General features: G+C 49.3%; 9 protein-coding genes across 9 annotated transcripts; 6 read left to right on the plus strand and 3 right to left on the minus strand.

Annotated features, from left to right (window-relative positions):
- Positions 1-949: 949 nt before the first annotated feature.
- On the plus strand, positions 950-1609 carry UREG_00913 (uncharacterized protein; the record flags this gene model as incomplete). Its single annotated transcript, XM_002541352.1, has 1 exon — positions 950-1609. One exon carries the CDS (start codon positions 950-952, stop codon positions 1607-1609), a length of 660 nt encoding a protein of 219 aa, XP_002541398.1.
- Positions 1610-2236: 627 nt separating this feature from the next.
- Positions 2237-4708, plus strand: UREG_00914 (palmitoyltransferase akr1; the record flags this gene model as incomplete). Its single annotated transcript, XM_002541353.1, has 6 exons — positions 2237-2534; positions 2651-3402; positions 3455-3527; positions 3578-3763; positions 3891-3947; positions 4053-4708. The coding sequence occupies 6 exons, from the start codon at positions 2237-2239 to the stop codon at positions 4706-4708; spliced, it is 2022 nt and encodes a 673-aa protein (XP_002541399.1).
- A 651-nt stretch (positions 4709-5359) lies between these two features.
- Positions 5360-6824, minus strand: UREG_00915 (uncharacterized protein; the record flags this gene model as incomplete). Its single annotated transcript, XM_002541354.1, has 2 exons — positions 5360-6739; positions 6798-6824. The coding sequence occupies 2 exons, from the start codon at positions 6822-6824 to the stop codon at positions 5360-5362; spliced, it is 1407 nt and encodes a 468-aa protein (XP_002541400.1).
- A 1528-nt stretch (positions 6825-8352) lies between these two features.
- Positions 8353-9992, plus strand: UREG_00916 (uncharacterized protein; the record flags this gene model as incomplete). The annotated part of the gene is made up of 4 exons (XM_002541355.1): positions 8353-8543; positions 8599-8977; positions 9032-9688; positions 9711-9992. 4 exons carry the CDS (start codon positions 8353-8355, stop codon positions 9990-9992), a joined length of 1509 nt encoding a protein of 502 aa, XP_002541401.1.
- A 929-nt stretch (positions 9993-10921) lies between these two features.
- UREG_00917 (fimbrin) lies at positions 10922-13081 on the minus strand (the record flags this gene model as incomplete). Its single annotated transcript, XM_002541356.1, has 5 exons — positions 10922-10953; positions 11017-11999; positions 12056-12711; positions 12779-12989; positions 13059-13081. 5 exons carry the CDS (start codon positions 13079-13081, stop codon positions 10922-10924), a joined length of 1905 nt encoding a protein of 634 aa, XP_002541402.1.
- Positions 13082-13733: 652 nt separating this feature from the next.
- On the minus strand, positions 13734-14571 carry UREG_00918 (uncharacterized protein; the record flags this gene model as incomplete). Its single annotated transcript, XM_002541357.1, has 2 exons — positions 13734-14053; positions 14259-14571. 2 exons carry the CDS (start codon positions 14569-14571, stop codon positions 13734-13736), a joined length of 633 nt encoding a protein of 210 aa, XP_002541403.1.
- Positions 14572-16333: 1762 nt separating this feature from the next.
- On the plus strand, positions 16334-17030 carry UREG_00919 (uncharacterized protein; the record flags this gene model as incomplete). The annotated part of the gene is made up of 3 exons (XM_002541358.1): positions 16334-16396; positions 16459-16952; positions 17006-17030. 3 exons carry the CDS (start codon positions 16334-16336, stop codon positions 17028-17030), a joined length of 582 nt encoding a protein of 193 aa, XP_002541404.1.
- A 659-nt stretch (positions 17031-17689) lies between these two features.
- On the plus strand, positions 17690-19723 carry UREG_00920 (uncharacterized protein; the record flags this gene model as incomplete). Its single annotated transcript, XM_002541359.1, has 1 exon — positions 17690-19723. One exon carries the CDS (start codon positions 17690-17692, stop codon positions 19721-19723), a length of 2034 nt encoding a protein of 677 aa, XP_002541405.1.
- A 1748-nt stretch (positions 19724-21471) lies between these two features.
- UREG_00921 (uncharacterized protein) lies at positions 21472-21879 on the plus strand (the record flags this gene model as incomplete). The annotated part of the gene is made up of 1 exon (XM_002541360.1): positions 21472-21879. The coding sequence occupies one exon, from the start codon at positions 21472-21474 to the stop codon at positions 21877-21879; it is 408 nt and encodes a 135-aa protein (XP_002541406.1).
- Between the last annotated feature and the right edge of the window lie 96 nt (positions 21880-21975).

Below are 21975 nucleotides of genomic sequence, written 5' to 3' on the forward strand. Positions count from 1 at the left end.
TTCGTCCGCCATTGAGTCAAGATATTCATTGAGCTTCCCAAAAGCATGTTCCCATTCATATTCTGCGAATGGCATACTTTGCTCTCTCTGGTCTGATAGCAGGGAAGAGGTAGACGACTCATCGAGAGCCAGAAAGTCCAAAGACGAGGCAGGATTAGAAAGGACGGTTGGGCCGAGGATGAAAAATAATGACACGAAGCAGATTGAGGGCCACCGTTCTTTAGCCATCTTGATTGCCGTTGGCGTGCTTGTTCAGCCAGAAGGTATCAAGTAGCGTGGACCACTATTCGAGTGATCGTGCAGTGACATGAATTATGAGATCCGACGGTTCGAACTGCCTGACAGCAAGTCCGAGACCTGCCACCAGGAAAGAACATGGTTGGAATCATTCCACTTGCTCCTGCTCTGAACATGGCGAAGGATTTTTTCCTGAATTAGGGTATATTGGCCGGAATCCGTGAGAAAGGCCGATGCGTGTAGTCTGCCTACCTATGTATGTACGGAATCGAAGCTGATAACAAGTCGATACGGATACCAAGGGCAGTATTTTTCACGTGATCGTCGATTTGGTGCAGCCTCCCGAGTGCAATATAAATTGCTGTCAGGCAGCCATCCCGGAGGAACAGAACGGTAAGTCTAGGTAGGAATCAACCTCCCCTGGTTGCCCTCTTTCACAGGGTCCCGCCAGATGCAACGACAGCATTTTGACATCAACGCCGTTTTCATTTCCCTCCATGATCCCCTGCAACACCTGGCTACCTGAACTTGACCACCGATTCACCTCCGGCCTTGAGGCACATTTGAGAGGGATTTCCCTCTTTTAGACTGGCAGGGCGCGTTACAACGACCTACTAATGTAATACATGCCGTCGAACCTTCCGCTTTCCGTGCCATGCTACCTCGACAGACGGCGCAATTCTCACGGCCACACTAGCCTTCGCTTCCTACCATGACCGAAAATATCAATATCCCTGGAGAAAGCAGCGAAGCAGTTCCAGTGGTAGCCGCCTCAAATACTGGCAGTACCATTCTTCTACCGATTGAAGCATTAACCATACTCTGCCTGCATGTGACTTCGATAATCACCATCAGCCGGGATATACATTGCACCCCAATCCTACAAAGGCGGTTATCAGACGAGAGCACGGACAAAGAGGAGCACAGTGCCATACGCGACGAGGTACTAGTCAGGAAATTCTCCACGAAAAAGGCACCGGGAATTTCTCTGAGGGAGTACCTACTTAGATTACATCAATACTGTCCAATGTCTGCGGCTGTATATCTTGCTACGAGCTGGTATATCACTCGAATGGCCCTTGTCGAAAAGATCATATCAGTTACTACGCACAATGCGCACCGGCTTGTGCTTTCGGGTCTTCGCGTTGCCACAAAGATCCTTGAAGACCTCCATCATTCCCATACCCGTTTCTCGATGGTCGGAGGTGTCTCGACGAGAGAACTAACCCGGCTAGAGATTTGTTTCTGTTATCTGATGGACTTCGATCTCAAAATTAACGGCGATATTTTATCCCAGGAGATTACATTGTTTCAAGATCGATGCGATACTGCTTTCCCTGGCCGCCCAATTATGGCAGCCACGATATGTTGACATCTTTATCAACGCCCCGAACCCGTACCAACAGCAGCGGTGCAATGGAAATCCCGATGAGTGGTCACTGGACATGTCAACGGCCCGTGTGACATCGAAAGGTAGTTTCGAACAGACGTTCTGGCTAGACAGCAAAAAGAATTGTGCGGATTGTTGCACATAACTAGAGATGCTTTTCTGCGGTCCAGTGAGAAAATAAAAAATAAAACATCAATAGAACTAGAGAATCAATAAAGTGCCACGTCCAGTTTGCTGAACTGCATTCTTGTAATACACATCATTCACGCCTTATTGAGGCCCAGGCCACAATTAATGCGACCGGAGACTTGGACCCTTGATGCTGGAACCTCAAACACGAAGCCGGCCCGCGCCTCAGCCAATGAACTCAACGTTTGGCGAGATTCGCGGCTGAATCGCCTCATGCTCGATCTCAGATTTCAAGGTTTTCCTTTTTGCTGTCAAGGCTGATCGCGTTGTCTCTCCAGCCCTATCTGGTAGTCACTGCGGCGGCGAAATGAGTTTGCCTTATCCTTGACCGAAACACGCAGCGCTATAACTAATACTGGTTACTTTTTAAATCAACACCCTGGATCTGTCCATGTCCCTTGGCCGAATCGTCCACGAGTGATGTCCGCTTTACCTTCAAACCGAGAGTCGCAGAACACAACCGCGCAAAGTTCCGCTTCCTCCTCGACCTTGTCCAGAAAGGGGTCTGGCGATTCTCCCGAACACGGGGCCCGGCACGATGCGGTGGAACTGAAGGATATCAATTCCGGCAACGGGGGCGAGGAGCTGTTGCCGATTGAAGAGGATATTATGCAGCTTGCGAGGTTAGGAGAGATACCAGCTATTCAGAAACTCTTTGAGAGTGGGAAGTTCGATGCGAAATATCGAGATGCGGAAGACATCACGCCATTACACGTTTGTATAATACAATCCTTCAGCTGGCCCGACGCTGACGACTGACCGTTTGCTTTCTCTGCTTCTAGTGGGCCGCAATCAACAATCGGTATGAGCTCTGCAAGTTTCTGCTTAATTCAGGTGCAGACGTGAACGCCAAAGGCGGTGAATCGGTTGCGACTCCGGCGATGTGGGCGGCCCAGCGATGTCATTACTATATCGTCGAACTGCTCCTACAGCGCGGAGCCGATCCCCTTCTCACAGACGCCCAGGGCTATAATATATTGCACTTGGCCACAATTGACGGAAATGCCTTTCTCCTCGTCCTCCTCCTACACCAAGAAATTCCGGTAGATGTGACCGACTCCCAAGGGCATACTGGCCTGATGTGGGCCGCATACAAAGGGTTTCCGGCCTGTGTTGATCTCTTCCTTCGATGGGGTGCCAACGTCAATGCTGTTGATGAAGCAGGGTTTACGCCCCTCCATTGGGCTCTGGTCAAAGGCTCGACGCCGTGCATTCAGAAACTCCTCGAATACGGGGCCGATCGGTTTGCGAAAACGAGGGATGGCAAGACGCCGGCGACTGCGGCTGAGGAGATGAAAACAACCTTCTTCTGGCATCGCGCATTGCGCGAATGTGGATATAAGCCCAATGGTGACGTGATACAAATGCCCTTCGGACTGGCTACAATTCTACGAACGAGACGATATGTTTCTAAATTCTTCTTTCTTTGGCCGTTTGCCATCATACTTGGTGCCGTGTGGATACTTAGCGAATTTTCCGTCTACATCTCTGTACCGTTGACGCTTGCTTTCGTTTTTGGCATGCAGTGGGTGGCACAATGGGTTGCGAACCGGAGTCAAGTGGAATTTCGGGTGCTTCAACGAACAGTAAGTCTCTCGATAACAGGCTTTAATTCTTAAGACCTGACGATATTTCTAGCCTTTCCTAGCAGGTGTGTTTGCGGCTTCGCTGTTTTGGGTTGGTGTTCGGTGGCTTATGAAAGTGTTACCCCGTGAGTCTTTGCCCGGCTATCCGTATTTTACACATGGCTTACTTTGCTAGATACTTATTCTTCTGATCCCTTCCTCAATTTCTTCTTCGCGGTATTCTTTTCACTTACGACCTATTTCTATTCCCTGTCCATGACAGGGGATCCGGGATATGTGCCTAAACTTTCTAGTCGAAACCAGCAGCGGGATGTAATATCAGACTTATTTAAGACCTGGCAATTTGACGAGGACAACTTTTGTGTGTTTTGCATGAATAGGAAACCTCTGAGAAGCAAGCATTGTCGGCGTTGCAAGCGTTGCGTTTCGAAGCATGACCAGTGGGTATATCTGTCCACCTACTTATGGCATTGACTGACTCAATATAGTCATTGTCCCTGGATTGACAACTGCGTTGGGACCAATAATCTCCGGCATTTCGTTTTGTATATTTTTAATATGGAAGTCGGCATCATAATTTTCATTCGGCTCGTATTCAATTGTAAGTCTCCGTGTTGGCGATCCTGATTTAAAGCTAATCCGGACTGTAGACCTCGAGTCGCTACCTTCACCCCCAGATTCTGAATGTAATATTCTGTCATCGTCACTATGCAGCATGGTGAAGCGAGATACCTTTACCATCATCCTTACGGTTTGGATAGCCATTCAGCTGGTCTGGATCACGCTGCTATGCGCCGTGCAACTCGTCCAAATTTCACGAAACCAGACGACATATGAGAACATGAAAGGCCATTCGTTCGATTATGCGGATCCTGCTGCGCGGGCGATAACATCCGCTCTGACCACCGGAACCACATCTGCCGAGCTGGGCGGGCTTGATTCCACGGGCCAGGGCCCGAATCCGTCGATTCCACCATCCGGCCCTGGACGCCATCGCCACGCACATGGAGGTTGCTTTGCGCAATGGAAGAAGCTGCTGGGTCTGGATACCTTCATGGCGACGGCTCAACACGGCCTTGGAGATCGGCGCGCATCTCGCTCTCGGAACCCGTTCTCTCGTGGGATCGTCACAAACTGTCGAGATTTTTGGTGCGATCCTAGTCCGTATTTTGGTAGGAGAGAAACTGGAATGGCCATGCTGGATGGTAGCGTCATAAATTACAATACGATGTATGAGGTTCCATTGAGGTTGAGGACTGGGGGTTCCGGGATGGTTTATCGAAGCGTGGCAACGGAGGACGTTTAAGATTTTGTGCCTGGGATATCAACTACATGTCAATATTGTGCTTTGATTCCTTTGATGAAGAAATTCCATATTAAGCTAACGGCCGCTGTTTAGTCTCACATGCCAATACCTTGCAGCTGCATAGAAAAGCAGGACATTGTTGATCTCCCACTCAGCCAAAGTGCCACCGCGACTGCAAGTCTGACTTACTACGCGTCTGATTGCTAGCCTTCTTATTCCAGTAGTTGATAACATGGGCGCTGGCTTGGCATGCACGCTGATATGCATTACAGGAGGACCTTTTTCACTGCATACCAGTCAGAGCCAATGTAGTTGAAAACGCACCACTTGGTTTACTTCAGCTCTCCAGAAAAGACCAACAGGGATAGAGTGCAGGGATCGTGGCCTGGGATTCAACGACGAATGCATCGGGGGGCTAGTGATCAATACGTTATTGACACTTGGGCCTCGCGATGGACCGCGCCATGCAGCATTGACAAATGATAAGAAATTACAATTTTTGACAGTGAAATAACTACCACTCCGTTCTTTGCCAGTTCATCGACATCCATTCATCAGCCGTTGGGCCACCCTTCTGGGTATAGAGGTTGAAGGGAAAATTCTGATCCGTTTGATCTAGTGGTGGGAAAGTTCCCAAAAGGGCTGCAACAATTAGCCCAATGTTCTCATGATACTAAGACGGATGAAGACGGACATACACTCGTAAAGGCCCATAGAATCCGGAATAGCTGGCTCAGCGCTGGTATCATGATTGTCAGTATTCGAGTTTGGATGGGTTCCGGTGACTCGCCCATCCATCAGCGCGTTAGCGTTGTGGCTCCTAGGAGAGATGCCCCATCCATGACCCTCACCAGCTCTCGCGAGAACAATGTTGACAGTTTCGGCGGCCTTCTTCGCCTCAATAGATCCGGAACACTTTCGCACCCAGATCGCTCTTGATCGCCGCAGCGCCGTTATAATCTCTTCTTCACGGTTTAGGGTTTTTCCTTGATGTAACAGTGAACACAGGATCACAGTGGCGGTTAGGAATTGATGGTTCATGATCGAGGATACACGCCAGCGGAGTGTGTGGAGTAAACCTTCAGGGCACGTTTCCTCATCTAGGATATGCTGGATATCTAAAGTGCCGAGTGAGGCGTCAAGGCATGCTGTGCGAGAATAGGTGAACGGGTCATCATTTCCATCTGCGGGGGGCTTCTGGTAAAGAAACCGCCGATGCAGAATGATTTGCCCCTTATAAAACATGTGGCTAATAAAGAGACGTGACATGATGATATGGGGGGAATCCATCACGCTAGCCGCGATTGGTTTCGTCTTCAAAGGAGGCGGAATGCTAGCAAAAGCGTCGTGCAAAATGCCGTCGACTCGCATTACTTCCGCATAGCTACAGGGTTTAACTGCAGCAGTGAGATCTAATATGGTGCCTAATGCCATCAGCATTCTTCTTCGAGCAATGATACCCAGGGCTGCTGTATGTTCTGTCTCAGGTCGCGATGGGCACAGCTCAACAGTCTCCTCATCAAAGTCGGTATCATTCAGGTTTCGAGGCTCGGCGGTGTCACACCGGTTTTCCGCAATCATCCGGGGAAGCCCCATCTGGCTGGATATGAGCACGTCACTCATTAGGACCGTCGCCCACAGGCGGCGTCTCATCTCGCCTTGAAGAGGTGATATCCCCGGAAAGTGACTAGGGTCGCGGTGGTATCCCATTCGCATAGCAAGATTGACCTCCAGCGCGAGCAAAAACCATGTGTCCTTGTCCGCATCGGCCCGGATACCGAACTCAATATAGACATAATTAATGACAGTTTCTAGGACATACGGGCCAGATCGAGTGTACTCGCCTGCAACAAGGCACTGTACTATTTTCTCGCGATATAGATCAAGTTGTAGCGACTGCTGCTTGATTTTATCTTGACATTGTATGCTGTCTGGCGGCTCCGCGGCTAGTACTGCGAGGCCAATCATACTGAAGAGTAAGCCGACCCATGTGATCGGTACGCTGGAAGGATCAGCCCAGAATGCTTCATACTGTGGGCTTGTTAGCTCTACGAATCGGGTTCGTAAGGGTGATAAAGTTGCAAATTACTTGCCTCTCGCAGAAAGCTTGGGCCATGAACAGCAGCTGGGCGAGGATAGGCAGATTAGCTGTTGATACTATATAACGGAGGGGAAATGATAAATGTGGCACCGACAGGAGGACACTAAGTCCAAATGATTAAAATAGCGAGAGATATAGCGGTCCACAGCGGGCTTGGGTGGTAATGCAGCAAGGATTTCAGCCTTTGATGATTGACGGCAGCCATAAAGCAACAGCGCGTGTGGCGATCGCGATCTCGGTCGAGATCCGCAATTTTCATCGTCCTGTAGCAAATCCGGACTGCTTGCTAGCTGCAACCGCTCCTCACAGTCAAAATGGTCCTTCAAATCAGCGATGCTCTCTAGAATGGCATCCCAGTGATCTCCGCTGACGTAACGCAGTTCCGACGCGCTCATACGCATGCTTCCGCACTCCGAACGCCCATCCATTGGCGTCTCCCCGGACATTGTCTCCGTTACATCTGCAGAGCCGCGAACACTTCCCGGCACCGGTTTTCGGCTTGAATCCGGAGTAGGGAGTGGGTTAGCCTGGGTGCTTGTGCCTGGCACTAGAGACATGACTAGGCGCTCAAGCTGAACGATCCGATCGTGCAGCCCCGACCCTGCTCCTGGGGCCGGCTGCGGCAATTTGGGCAGCAAAGAAGAGGGCCCGTGGCTGTCCACATAAACGCACGTCAAACCACGCGACGAACAGCTAGAACAGGGCCGTCTGCGGTCACACCTCAATCTAAGCCACAAACGGTTGGCGTTAGCGATAAAGCGCAATAGTATTAGACGGAAAGTCGGTGCTGCCCTCACTTGCGGCGACGGCATAGTTGGCAGGACAATTGCGGCTTTTCCCGCCGTCGACCGGATTTGGGCTGTGGATGCTGGGAGGCCGGGAGTTCGGACACAGCGGTGGTGACGGGCGTACCCATCTCACTAGCAGAAGACATTTGTGCATTAGAGTAGCGGTGAGCCAGCAGAAGTAATGGAGCACAGGAATTGGCCTCTTCTCGAGGTCGTTTCGTCTTTACCTCGTTAACACGAGAAACGACATGACACGACGTTCAGCCGCGACTTTGAAATCGCGACGTCACGTGGCACAACGCTGACTAACCAATAGGTTAACCTCAGAAAGGGGCCATCGAACAACTAGCACCAGCACAGCATCACTGATTTCAGGGACTGTGATGACCCGCGGACTTCAATTTGGCCCTCCGCTGTCTAGGTTTACTAAAAGCCTGACAAAATGTACTTTTGCCAACATGCCAGGGCTGGACCGTCGTGCCGTCCGACCCTCCGCGGCCATAAGACGGACATGATCAAGCGGGCTGTATACCAGACCGAGATATCGTATCAGAGATGTCTATATTTAATACCTCTTTCTTCCGGGTGCTCACTCTCTTCTAGTGCTGATGGAGGAATATGCTCTTAAATGCTACGACCGTCCTGTTAGGCTATGAAAACGGGAGCGTCTTCCTGAGCATTCCTCAAACACTCACAGTTCTCAGAAACTTGCTTTTTTTTGTGCTTCTGTTTTTATCTATTTTGGTGGCGGAACTATGTCCCAGACAGACCAAAGCCTCAAAAAGACCGCAGGCTCCCTTGAGTCCCATCAGTTAAAGGACGAGAGTCTACCAGACGCCACGATTGTCGACTGGGACGGGAAAAACGATCCGGCCAACCCTCACAACTGGCCAAGTCCGAAACGATGGGTACACATCGTTTTGGTGTCTCTACTTGCCCTGGTGACGTACGGATTCTCTTGTGGTCTTGGGTACTCGCGCGAAGTGCTGACTTGGTGGTAGGAATATGGCTCCAACAATGTGTGCACCTGGCATAGAGAAACTGATGGCCGAATTTGACATCACCTCTCACACCGTCAGCACCCTTGCCATTACGCTCTTTGTCCTGGGTATCGCCATCGGGCCCATGGTCATGTCCCCCCTCAGTGAAGTGTATGGTCGCCGGCCTGTCTACCACATCGCCAATGTTATGTTCATTGCCTTTATGGTTGGCAATGCCCTTAGTCGCAACATAGCACAATTTATGGTTTTTCGCTTCATCTCCGGCTGTGCAGGCGGGACACCCATGGCGCTTGGCGGAGGGACGGTTGCAGACGTCACAACTCTGCAAAACAGGGGTACTGCAATGGCATTGTTTAGTCTGGGTCCATTGGCTGGGCCGGTGAGTTCGCATCCCTTCCTTCAACGAGCCGTACTCACCTGTCCATTCTATAAGGTACTCGGCCCCGTGATCGGAGGCTTTGTGGCAGCAGACCTAGGTTGGCGCTGGACATTTTGGCTGCTAGCGATTCTAGGTGCCGCAGTCGAAATTGCAGCCCTTGTTTTCATGCGAGAAACCCACCCAAAGGTGCTTCTTGAGCGCAAGGCCGCACGGCTACGTGCTGATACTGGCAACCCGCACCTCCGCTCCCGCCTCAGCAAGCCGCTGACTCCCGGCCAAGTGTTGACTCAAGCTCTGATCCGCCCCACCAGCCTTTTGTTGCGCTCCCCAATTCTGCAAGTAATCTCCCTCTACGTGGCATTAGTGTTTGGACTCATGTTTCTCCTACTTACTACCTTTACCGCTGTCTTTGAGGGCCAGTATGGTTTTCAAACCTCTACCGCAGGTCTGGTCTATCTGGGTCTAGGCGTGGCTCTGGTCACCAGTATGCTGGTTTTCAGCACATTGAATGGGCGGGTGGAGGCGGCTCGAATGAAAGCCGATGGTGTGGGGCAGCCTCGCCCTGAGTATCGCTTGATACTGATGATCTGGCTCAGTCCCTTTGTGGGAGTTGGGCTGTTCATCTATGGTTGGACTGCGTACTACAAGGTGCACTGGATGGTTCCTATCATTGGAACCACATTTATTGGCTTTGGGGCTTTTTTTGTTATTGTAAGTTCCTGCGCCCTCTTAGGTGATACCTTCCGGTGCTCATTCAATCAAGATGCCAGCACAGCTTTATCTCGTCGACCTATTTGGCTCAGCAGCGGCTGCTTCTGCCCTCGGGGCAAACAATCTTCTCCGATATCTCTCGAGCACCTTCCTCCCGCTGGCCGGCCCAAGCATGTACAAGACGTTGCATTACGGTTGGGGGAACACGCTATTGGGATTCCTCGCCCTAGCATTCGTCCCAGCGCCTATTCTATTCTACAAGTATGGAGAGCGGCTCCGCGCCAATGATAGCGTAAAGGTTTAAGGAATACCGAATTTTTGAGCATCTTGACTTTCTCCACTCATCCGAATGTTTATAAAAATAGAATATCAGCTACTCCGTACTTACAGTAGTATGTAGCATAACAGCATAACAGCATAACAGGTACTGAATATTATTAGATTCCATTGCGGGCCAAAGTATTTTTGCTTTGTCAACTTCCGATGACCATAATCTCTACAAGGTATTGCCACCAAGCAAACAATTAGCACAGCAGAAAACCCCGAACGATGAAGCACTACTGGCCAAAAAAGACGGCACGGCCTATATTCTTGAGAAGAATTGTCCTCAAGAGGTCTCGGAGCCTTGATACTCAATCGATCCTCCTAGCACATTCCTTGCATAACTCCTAGTATTCTCAGTCTTTAGGTCAGCCAACAGAATTGTTATCCCATTTACTAGAACCTCAGATCCCCTTGTTCACCTGTGCTCACCCTTACTACCCCAATGCCTCACCAAGCACTCATGATCCCGAGCAAATACGAATCAGTACTGCAAAAGGCAGCCAAAGGGACTGACAAACTTATTGAGTGGCCTAAGTATGACTGAACGGATGGCCAGCCCTTTTTGCCACTTCCTATAGTCATCTGTGCCGTCGCTGACCGATAGAAGACACATATTGTCAAAGCCATTAAAAGGTGGGAAAGGCAGCCAAGGGTATAATCAGAATAGCTTTACATAATTTGCTTCGCAAGTGAGGACCTGAATTGGACGAACACCGTGCATCTTGTGCTATAGAAAATAGAGCTTCTGGCTGGGAATGGAAGAGGTTGTAATGGGAGATTATCGTTGATGGCTACAAAGCAGCAAAAGTTATGTCTTAACGCTACTAACAAATCATATATGCATCAGTCTCTCAATAAAGTTCGATATTAGCTTTTCATGGTGAGAGCGGCGATAACAATGAAGATATATTACATCTTCTCGAAGGTAGCCATCAAAGAACCTAGTAACTAGTTGTTAGACTTACATATCATAATGTGGGAGAAGCTCAACTGAAACAACTTACCAATGAACGTGGTGATAAGGCGAGATCGGACTTGACAAATATCCTCAGGAACCAGCCAAATAGTAGCCCCCATTTTTCTCGCAATACTAATGGCGAGTTTTGCATTTGCATAAGCCTCATCATCGGTCCGTCCGCTGGTGACAAGCTCGTAGTCCACATAGCTACTCTTCATGCCGTTCAAAACGTCAAGAAGGAATATTCCACTGCCGATTGTCTGGTCCTTGAAGCTTCGAATAGACGAACTCTTGCCTCCCTTTCGGGACATCTCATTAGCCCATTGAATCATCTCCCCATCCGTAATTTCACGTTTGCCCATACGATTGGCAAGGGAAGACAGAGTGTTGGTAATGTCTTTCCTCATGAGCTGCCACACTAAGCCGAGGGTTAGCGTTCTCTGGCCATCTGTGATGTCAGCGCCTTGGATGCCGACGAGGGAGAAACGGTTTTGCTTTCCGAGTTCGATAGCGTAGTTGGTGTTTTCAACAGCTTTGAATTTCATCATTTCGCCGCCATGCGCTGGTGGTTTGTTGACGTGTCTCCAATTCACACTACCTGGAATAACTTTGTCATAGGCTTGCAGCAGAATGGTCCCATCCCTGAGATCGTCAAATAGGGAATTGACGGCGGGCTGAACATCCAATGAATTGAGCCAGAGAGTGAAAACCCGAGCTTCACGTTCACCTTCGGCGTCGAAATCTTCCACTTCTAGTTTATCTTCCTCGGTAATCGGCTCGAGACCAGGATGCGTGTTGAACAGGTTTGCGACGAACGCCAGGTTAAGCTTTGGGTTACCTGCAACCAGCGAAGTTGGTGTCAAGAATTTGCGACACTGTAATGATTCCGCGTTCTGGAGGACCTGCTCTGCACGCTGGAGGAGGTCAGGGGTCTGGAGTGGTTTCCGCGAGCAAAGGTCCGGTGCCAATTGATTGAGGAGCACTGTGTAGTTGGCGCCGTCCTTGACATCGCTCGAAAAGTTTGCAACTCTGCGCAAGCACCTTAGTAACTATTCGATATCTGATTTTGATAGACAGGTCCTCACCTTCTGTCCCAGTTTGCATTTTTCAAATGGTAGTTGAACCAGCGAAGTAAGATTTGTTCCGGCGGAAGTCGAAGGAATTGCTCCAAGGTCTCGTCTTCCTCAAGAAGCCGGTATAATTCAGGGTGCAATTTAATGTCAATTTTACCCAGAAGGCCTCGACGGATAATCTGCCAGATTAAACCGAGAATGAGGTGCTCCCGGACCTCGATAATATCACCGCTTCCAATGTTCACGACTGAACAGCCGATACCTTTCGCGGAATTGATTACGATATTGTTATTTTCAGTCATATGGAATGCGTTTAGCTGCTTAATCTTCTTTCCCGGCCTGTTCAATACACGCTCATCGATGGTATCAGGGACACTGTCGTTGATGAGCTTAGCAAGTACCAATCCGTCCTTGCATTCATCGAACATTTCGAAGGTATCAGTGGGAAAGGGGAGGAGGTGGCCGATATCCGGATCTCCGGCAAGCACGGCATTAATATGCCTGGTAAATTCGGTCCTTTCGTCTTCATTGATAGTATGTGTAACGTTTGCCGACGAGCCCTGGACGTGGATCTTGCCGCCAACGCTTCCTTTCGAGGCATGTCCACGAGTCGGAGCGACACTTGTGGGGGGAGCAACGTCTCTCGAGCTGCGCAGCTTCGATATAAGCTATGGGCCACCGGTAAATTCTCAGTCAAGTTCCCGCAGGTATCATCACAGGGAGGGCGCGACAAACATCAACATAGTCTTCCAGCTCAACCCGGCGAGAGCTGTCGAGCTCCACCTCCTTCAGTGCTGACCGTACGACATCGTATGGCTGCCTTTCGGACTGTTGAGTCGCTTTGATCACGGTCGCCTCATCGAGATAGCCCTTGTCATCGACATCTAATCGCTGGAACGCATCTTGGAGAGTGAAGATCTCGTTTTGTTGGAATTGGGGGTACTTTCTGCGGTCAATGTCAGCCCCGCCTCACCAACCACTGGTATGTATGAGAGGATCTGTCGCAGCAACTCACTTTGTTAATTTGAAAATATTCATGATTGCAATCGATCGCAATGACTTGTTGCGAAAAGAAGTCCGAACCTAGTCCTTGGTGGGGGTTTGCTGCGAGGCACAATCCACAAGTGTATTCGCAAAGTCTGAAGCGCAGCGATGGATGAAGGTGGGAGATCTCAAGCCAGATAAATGACGTACATCCAGAACCACACAGGAAGGCAAACAGAATATAAATGACCAGCTAGAGGGAAATGTGCCCAACTTATATTCCTTTCGTTTGAAGGTAAGCTTGTTTGACGCAATTTGCCAACAGGCATCTACATATTCGAGGGACGGCTTGTTACGTATGTGCCTCTCGTCGTCATCCATGGAATTGCTCAGCCTTAAATATCGGAGTTGGGCGTTCAAAACCCGAGCGGACCAAGTTACATTTAGATCCCATTGGTGAGTATGCTCCTAATAGACAATCCTTTTCAGTAAATACAAGGATTAGGCTGCCGAGATTCTATTCGCAGTTCAACCAATTTCCGTCAAAATCAGATTTCGAAACGCAATATACCAAGCATCATTGCTAATACATACAAAGCCATTCAACACTGGGCATTTGGGGTATTTTGCACCAACACGCGAAGGCCCATGAACGCCTTCGCACAAGATTCGGAAGAAGAAAAGTGCAATCTGTTGCCCTGAGAATTCAGTCAGCATCTGAATCCCCAGCTACCAACTTTTCGACAAGAGCAACAGTAGCCTCTGGACCTCCGGCTTTGAGGAGGAGCACTTCGCCAGCCTTGTTAACGGCGAAGACTCCGCGAATTGTGCCCTTGGGTTGCTTCTTGAGACCGATGGGCCCGATCAGTTTGGCTGATGGATCACAGACCAACGGATAGGGAAGGTTGTGCTTCTCCTTAAACTTGGTGTTGGCGTTTGGGCTGTCAGTAGACAAGCCGTAGATCGACAATCCAGTCGAGGACAGGTTGTCGTAGCGGTCGCGGAATAGGCACGCTTGCCTCGTGCCTTTTAGATGGGGACATGGTCAGCAATGCGCATATCCGTAGAAACTGGAAACCATCTACATGCGCTTTGGGGAGCATTTATTCAAACATGGCAGCGCGCGACCGCTTTTAATTGCGCGTGATGGTAACCACCCGTTCCCTGCGGGCGCAAGCATGCGCGCAAACGCGCATCAATCAAAGCAGCAAACAAGAAGAGATTGACTTACATCCCGGAGTCGAGGCTTTCGGATACGTGAAGAATACGACACCGTCCTTGCTAGACTCTAGAAGCGCCTTGAGAGAAGTTGCGGTGCCGTCTTGAAGCTGTATCTCGTCTTGATATTGCTCGAGATCGAGGACAGTCCCAACCGTAGGGACTTCGAGGCTGGATGGTTTTGGAGCGCTCTTCTTGGTCTCCGCCGCCTTGGGTTTCGATTCTTTGACCTTTGGGGCTGAAGCTTTGGTGCTGGTCCTTTTCCTTGCGACCTGCGCGTCTTTGGGCTCTGCAGGAGCCTTTCGCTTTCTGAGCTCCATTGGCATTTTCGGGAAGTAAGAAGACGGATCAAGGTTTATCAAGATAAATACGAAGTACAACAATTGCGTCTATCACCAAGCTAGAGACGAGAGTCAAGGCGAAGTAGGAAATCAGATGAAGTTGTGTTGAGAGCTGTTTGGGCTAAGGAGTCAGAAAAACAACACGCGCCGAGAGATCTTTCGCGCCCCCTTGCCATCGACCAATCCTACCTTCATCAACGCTAGGGTGGACTCTGTACATTCGACTTTATTGATATTTAGCCGACAGATGGCCAAATACATCCTTAGAATCATTAACTAATTAACTAGTTACCTTTTACCTCTGTTTTTGCTGGGCCGTCTACTGGTCATCTCTTACCACTAATATGGCTCATTGGCAAACAATGAATGCGGTCTTTTACTGGATATTACCGGCTTCACAAGAAGATGGCAACAACTCAGCGTTGCGTCCTTAACTACAGGGCCTAGGTCCTACTTCTAGACTGAGGCACTAGCAGCCCGTGCCTTATCGGACGTTGGACTGCCGCGGTGGTAGTAACTGATTATTGAGTCTTACAATAGTTGGGTCGTAAACTATTGCCATGCGCGCTTGAGTTGCTGTCTCCGGCACCATCTATGATCGCTGATTTTGTTGAAGAGAGATCTAGGCGCTGGTTTGCGACACTGTTTTTTGGTCACGACGGATATCCGGAGTGCAGGATGCAACCGTTCCTTCTAGCACCCTGGGTACTCGTTATCCTGTGAGGGAGCGAATTCTATCGCCAACCGTGACCTATTTTGAGTACACAGAGGAGATGTTCAGGTTTACTTCGATCAACATCATATCAGTACTCTTCCTTGTGTTGTCTTTTTTCTGAGGTACCCCTGAGTTGCATGGTAAGCCTTAATGAAGGTCGACGATAAAGCCAACTTACCAATTGAATTGGAGAGCATGGGATATAACGTTGCGTACGAGAGCAAAATCCCAGGCAATGCTCCAGGGCACGGAGGCGGTCTAGCACTCGGCTGCATTCACCCCAATCCGTATAGATCAAGGTTTAGCAAAACCCCGGTCGTTTCGCTCTTTTAGGCACTCTGGTCGAGCAAAACGAGAGACTGCCTTCGGACTTGGCGAAACAAGAGACTGAGATGGAGCTGATTTTCTGATTATTTTCTCCTGGGGTGCAAAACTCGGTCTTTGGAGGTTCTTAACTTCCTCAGGGAAAGGATGTAAGGGGACCGTTGAACGCACTCGAGCCGGTAAACGTTGACCTCCCGTCGATATAGAGCTGGATGGTCTTCAGTCTTCAGCATAATCCTAGAAACAATATTAGACCAAGGCATTGAAAGTAGTTTACTAATATCAAAACGCACCGAGTGGACGTCTCCTCAACATAGGCCTTGTAGACGTTTCGTTGCCCGGGGCTTAGCAACCCGATAATTACTTTTTTGCCCGGAGACGAATACGTTTTGCCCTTTCAACAGGAGGTCATAAATCGTATGAAAGGCTACAGGTGGAGTACGTGAAGAATATCAATGTCGCTCTGAGATCCGAGATCAAGGGTTCATCGGAGCGGAATATCTTTTGCATCACGACACGGACTTGGAAAAGATGCAATCTAACCTAGTTGGGCTAGTTAGTAGGTCACGTGCTGCTCCCTTACGTCCAGTCGACGCCAAGGCTGGTTGGAACGAGCGAATCTGGCTTGCAACTGCGCTTCGATTCCATTTCAGTTTACGAGGAACTGCTCAGAGGCTACAACAGCTCAGCCAGGAGCCTGTGAGCAACATGAGACCTACAAGAGTGCTCAGAGCGGCAAGAGCTGCAGGGGGTGTTGTTCCCGTTGGTGAGGTAATTAACCACCACCATAATCGGCTCCACGAACGAGCAATCGCTAATCCACGATCATATAGAAATACACAGTCCAATCGTATGGTATATGGGAAAAGCTTCGGCGTCTCCTCTCTGTCGACCCAAATCGCTCCACCGGTATTCCCATCAACGCCCAGTTCCGAAACCCCACCCCCGGAGCCCTTCCACCACAATCGTACACCGACCCGGTAACCATTCCTGCTGGCGATATCGCAGATAATCCATATTGGAAACGAGATGCGAGAAGGAACTACCCACAGCCTAGTGTGTTAAGCCAGGCCGATGTTGTCGGACTCCTCGCGGTGGGAAGCAAAGCCGAACCGAACGAACAGGCACTTCTTCCCGGCGATGCTGGCAAGCAGCAATTGGTCGAGATTAAACAGGAGGGTGAAGAACGTGGCCTGGCGGCATTCTTCTCCGAGAAAGGAAACAGCCCCGCGCGTGTATTAGGCCCTAATGGACTTCCTCCATTCCCGGCCAACCTCAATCGCAGTGCGAGATATCCCAAGGGTGAAGAACAAGCATATCCATCCAAGTATGTCCTCTGGATATTACATGAACGCTCTTCAGCTGCTAACGCTCTGCTAGATATCCGTGCCGAACTTTCGTATAACCTCCCGCCAATCAAACCGCCCCCGTTTGCGACTCAATAGACTCTGAATATACTGTACAGGTTTTGCTATCAAAACAACCACTTGAAAATCAATTCCCTTTATTGATCTCGCTATTCTAACTTGTGATTTTGCGTCCTCTCTATGGAACGTGAACTACCCTGTATGCTTTCAAATCGCTCGTAATCACACATTCCAATTGACTACAGCGCGATACATGGTTTGGATCCGATTTAAGCCTCGACCCAAAGTCCATTCAGTAGCTGTATTCATCTGATCGAATTGTAAATGCTTCTATCAGGTAGTCTTGAGTGCTGAAATGCTATGCGTTGCTCTATTGAGCGTATTCCAGATACCCACTCGCCAAGCCGGAGCGGAAGATCAATTTCCCTCTCAGAATTTTGAATATTCCGTACTGGAAACAATTTGGCTAAAGCTTTTGAGGGATCAGTTTCGCAAAACGCAGGGCCTTGGATTTGGAGCCAGTGGCTTGCAGCGGTTGCAGGAGTCTATTCGCTAGAAGAAATTCATATTCCCGTTTTGATGACTTATACCTCTACTTAATTGCAGCCACTATAGCTCTCTCACCTCGACGCGCTACTATTTCCTCAGCTTCTGCACTGAGTTTTATAGTCGAAAATTCGTGTAGAAAGCCTTCAAAATGGAATCGCCTCCATCTGCACAAACCTCCGCTTTTGACTCCATGGCCATAGCGCCGATTACAGAGATCCTTTCGTCGAAACCGGAAGATTTCCTCGGACCGTCCGCCCTTCTCTTCGCCCAGTCAACGGCCGCCCTGAAACATTATCTCGATTCTCTAGCCTCGAACACAGCCCAACTTCAGCAGAAAGAACAGCTTCTTCAAAGCGGGCAGAAACGGAAACGAAACGAGAATGTGTCGGGCCCCAGTTCGAAAAAGTTGCAGCTTCGTGAGGTACATGTAGATGGATTCAATGTGCGGCAAGTGTGGGAACAAACGCAACGAGTATTGAAGGCTTCATCGGAGCTTACCCGACAACATGCTGCTGATATATCGCAAAATTTGGGTCAAGAAAATGACAGCACTGGTAGTAACAGCGCCTCAGGCTCGGGCTCAGAAATTGAAGACATAAGTGAGGGTGATATTTCAGGCGAATCGGATGGTGACGAAGATATGGAGGATACGTCAGGTTTCCTTGAGGAAAAAGAAGACGAGGAGGAGAATGAACAATTCGAAGAAGCCGACTCGCAGGGTTCAATTGAGGTGGATGGCTTAGAGGATGACGACAATGCTGCCAGCAAAAGGCAACCAGCATCTTTTGTCCAAGATCGCCACGGCTTAAATGATGGGTTTTTCTCGATCGACGAGTTCAACAAGCAATCAATGCTTTTCGAAGACCTGGATACCAAGCGGGCTAGAGACGACAAGGTTGGCAGTGACGAGGAGGAAATTGATTGGGAAGGTGATCCTTTCTTACTCGGCGACGCCGAATCGGATTTAAATGAGGAGGACGAACAAGAAGAAAGACTCGATGATGGGGACATTGATAGTGACCCTGAGGATGATGCACGAAACGCGACCTACGACCAATTCTTCAATCCACCTGCCTCCGAACATATCAAGAACAAGCACGTATCCAAGGAAAAATCTAAACCATCTGACGATGACCTCGACGCGGATATTGATCGAGCCATGGCGGATGTCCACCGCGATCTGTTTGATGATGAAGACTCCGAGTTTGATGACAATGAGAATTCAAAGAGCAAAGGCAAAGCTGCCGAAACTAACCAGTCGACTCATGAGAAGGCGCGGAACAAGATTACGGATGAAATTCGCCGACTAGAAGCAGCTAATGTCGCCCACAAGGAGTGGACTCTGACTGGTGAAGCTAGAGCGGCGGATAGGCCACTTAATTCGCTAATTGAGGAGGATTTGGATTTCGAGCGGGTTGGGAAACCAGTCCCGGTTATTACAGCAGAAATCACAGACGACATCGAAGCACTTATCAAACGAAGGATCGTTGCCAAAGAGTTCGATGATATCATTCGAAGACCACCGCCTGGGCTTGGTGACTATAAGGAGGCAAGAAGCAAATTCGTTTTGGATGAAACGAAACCCCAACAGAGCCTAGCAGAGCTCTACGAGGTTGACCATTTACAAGCAACTGATAAAAACTTTGTTAGCAAGAAAGATGAGAAACTGCAAAAGGAGCGGGATGAAATCACACAATTATGGAATAACATTTGTTCTCAATTGGACACCCTTTCGAATATGCATTTCCGGCCCAAACAGCCATCTGCCAACATCCGTGTGGTTGCGGATGTCGACACTATTGTCATGGAGGATGTTCGACCTTCCGGTGGAGATGGTTTAGGTGCCGCTGGAACTCTTGCACCACAGGAGGTCTACGCTCCGGGGGATAAGGATCGCAGTGGAGAATTGATGACGAAGAGCGGTGCCGCGGTTGCTAGGGACGAGATGTCACGGGAAGAGAAGCTTCGGCATAGACGGCGCGAGAAGCAAAAGAAGCGGAAGAAGACGCTGCAAGCGCTCGAGAATCAAAATAGCGCTGCTGCAAAGAAACAACAGCTGGTGTCGAACCTTGGAAAGGGTGGAGTGAAAATCATTGGAAAAGACGGGTCTCTTACGGACATGCGGGGACAAAAGGTTTCTACAAATGAGAAATCCACAACCCAGCAAGCATTAAAACTATAGGGCCCTGGAGGTATGTCAATTGACGAATGAAGCTGGTTACGTGCTTTCAGACAGTGTATTATTTTTGCTGGCCGGCTGTGGCTTCTTTTTCAATATATACAAAAATATGCTTTGGTGTTTACAGGCAACGTGGTCAATGCCTTCCGTGACCTCTGTGATTTCGAATACTTTTCTAGCCATTTTAATAAATCGTAGATCCGCCTTGCGACGCTTCTTGAAACAGAAATAGCATACTGAATTTTCGTTCATCAACCCATCGAGGGTGGAGACGAGTAACGGGAACGCCGGCTCGAAATAAACGCAGTCCGCAGCGAGTATGACTTCGGGATGCATTGGCAATTCTCTCAATGCCTCGGAGTCTCCCCAGTTCAGTAACGCAGTGATTGCAGAGCCCGATAGTTCGTTTAACACAATATTCTCCTCGATTAGTTGTAGCATTGGTGTTTGATCCGTGACGTAGATGGGTGAATCGATTTTGCAGCCTTGCGCAACGGCGAGGCCTACCAGGCCACTACCGGCTCCGAGTTCGACACTAACATCACGCGTAAGTTAGTTAGAGAGAAAGTTCGCTGCGTTCACTTATCTCGGGGAAAACGTACATTCTCTTCCCAATAAGATCTTCCTTGTGTTTACGTAGCATATACTTCGCCAGCACCATGCCTGCTGGCCAGATATGACCCCCGCATCCTTCCTTAGGATCTTCTCGTAGTTTTAAAGGAGGTTCCAAAAGGCCATCGAACGTGAATTGGAGTGTCGTTGCGAGCTTGGTTTCTCTGGCGGGGACCAGGGATTCACTGATTTCCAGCGCCCCGACCTCAGCAGAGTTTCCAGGGGTGGAGGAAATCTCGTTACAATCCATTTAATCTGCGACGTAGATAGATCGGCTAGCGGATAAATAGACCTCACTGACGATTGATGGCTGACGAGCAACGGCGTCGTGTTCACCGTTCAGCGCAAGGAGAGGGGTGCCAGCGCTCTCTCGGCCTAACTTTTATCTCCATCTTATCAGATCCGATAAGATAAGGAGACCTGTCATGTGATTACAGGGCTGGAGCTATCCTGAAAAGGTTAGCGGAGAATGCTTAAATTCGCGATCCGAATCGATCACCTCCTTCGATCATCACCAACAACATCAGATGGCTGCATGCTTTGAGTGCATTGTTTTAATGATATCCCCGCATCATGCTAAAGGATTTAGACAGCTGTCGCGCGAGACAGATAAATGATGATGAGAGCTTGCAGCCCCGCGGGGAATACGTTGTCCAGGATCTCTCTCTAGCACCTTGCCATTGTCGATCATGAGGCATATTATGATCATTTTACTCTCAATAATGCGGTCCGGTATGAAGTCGCTGCGTAGCGGACCCATACGCTTGCTCGTATGGCCATATACATACAGGCACCAATATTGACAAGTCGTACACTTTGACGTTGCGTTTTTGGAACCGCTTTGTCCCCAAAAAGGCCTCAATGTCTTTTAATTTCAGATCAAACAACCTTGGCGCCTTTTCTTTGATTGTGTAAGATCATTTCTGCCCGGTGTGCTAGTTTCACATTGCATTTGCGGGGAAAAAATCGCTCAAGCTGTGCTCATCTGGGGTGCATTCGAGAACGACCGTTAGAAGCCTGAAGAGATTATAAAATGGGGCTCATACCCCAGATCTTTGGGGTAATCACACAATCATTCCGAGTCTCTATCTCATACTTCAGATTTCTTACCGAGTCCTTAACTCCTTCAAACCTTCACCATGCAATTCAAGAATTTCCTCGCCGCCTGCATCCTCGGGCTTGCATCCCTCAGTTTTGCGGCTCCGGCGCCCGGTTCCAAGCCCGATCTCAATTTCTACCTGAAAGAAGTCATGCCCGTCCAACTCCAGCGCATCGAAGACTTCCGTTCTTATTTCCCGCATATGACCCCAGAGCAGAACAAATATCTCGATGAGCTCTCCGACAAATTGACGAGCTTGGATTTCAAAGGTCTTGGCAAACTCCTGGACGAGGGCGAAGCGATCTTTAAAACCGATGAACCGATTAAGAACCCGGTCAACAAAACAACGGAAAAGCCGAAAAGGCAGGTTTACTATCCGTGGTACAAATCTCCTCGCTTCCATAACTTTACGGCGTCGCTGCGACTAGTTGTCGTTCATTATCAATGAGCAGCGGCTTGGAAGGAAGGGTTCAGGAAGAGATATCATCAGTGGTCGTTAGGTTTTTCCGAAACGTGGTTTGGCAGGCTCGCCGTTACGAAGGAA

The sequence above is a fragment of the Uncinocarpus reesii genome, genomic scaffold, assembly GCF_000003515.1.
Source record: "Uncinocarpus reesii 1704 scaffold_1 genomic scaffold, whole genome shotgun sequence".
Taxonomy (NCBI): Eukaryota; Fungi; Ascomycota; class Eurotiomycetes; order Onygenales; family Onygenaceae; genus Uncinocarpus; species Uncinocarpus reesii.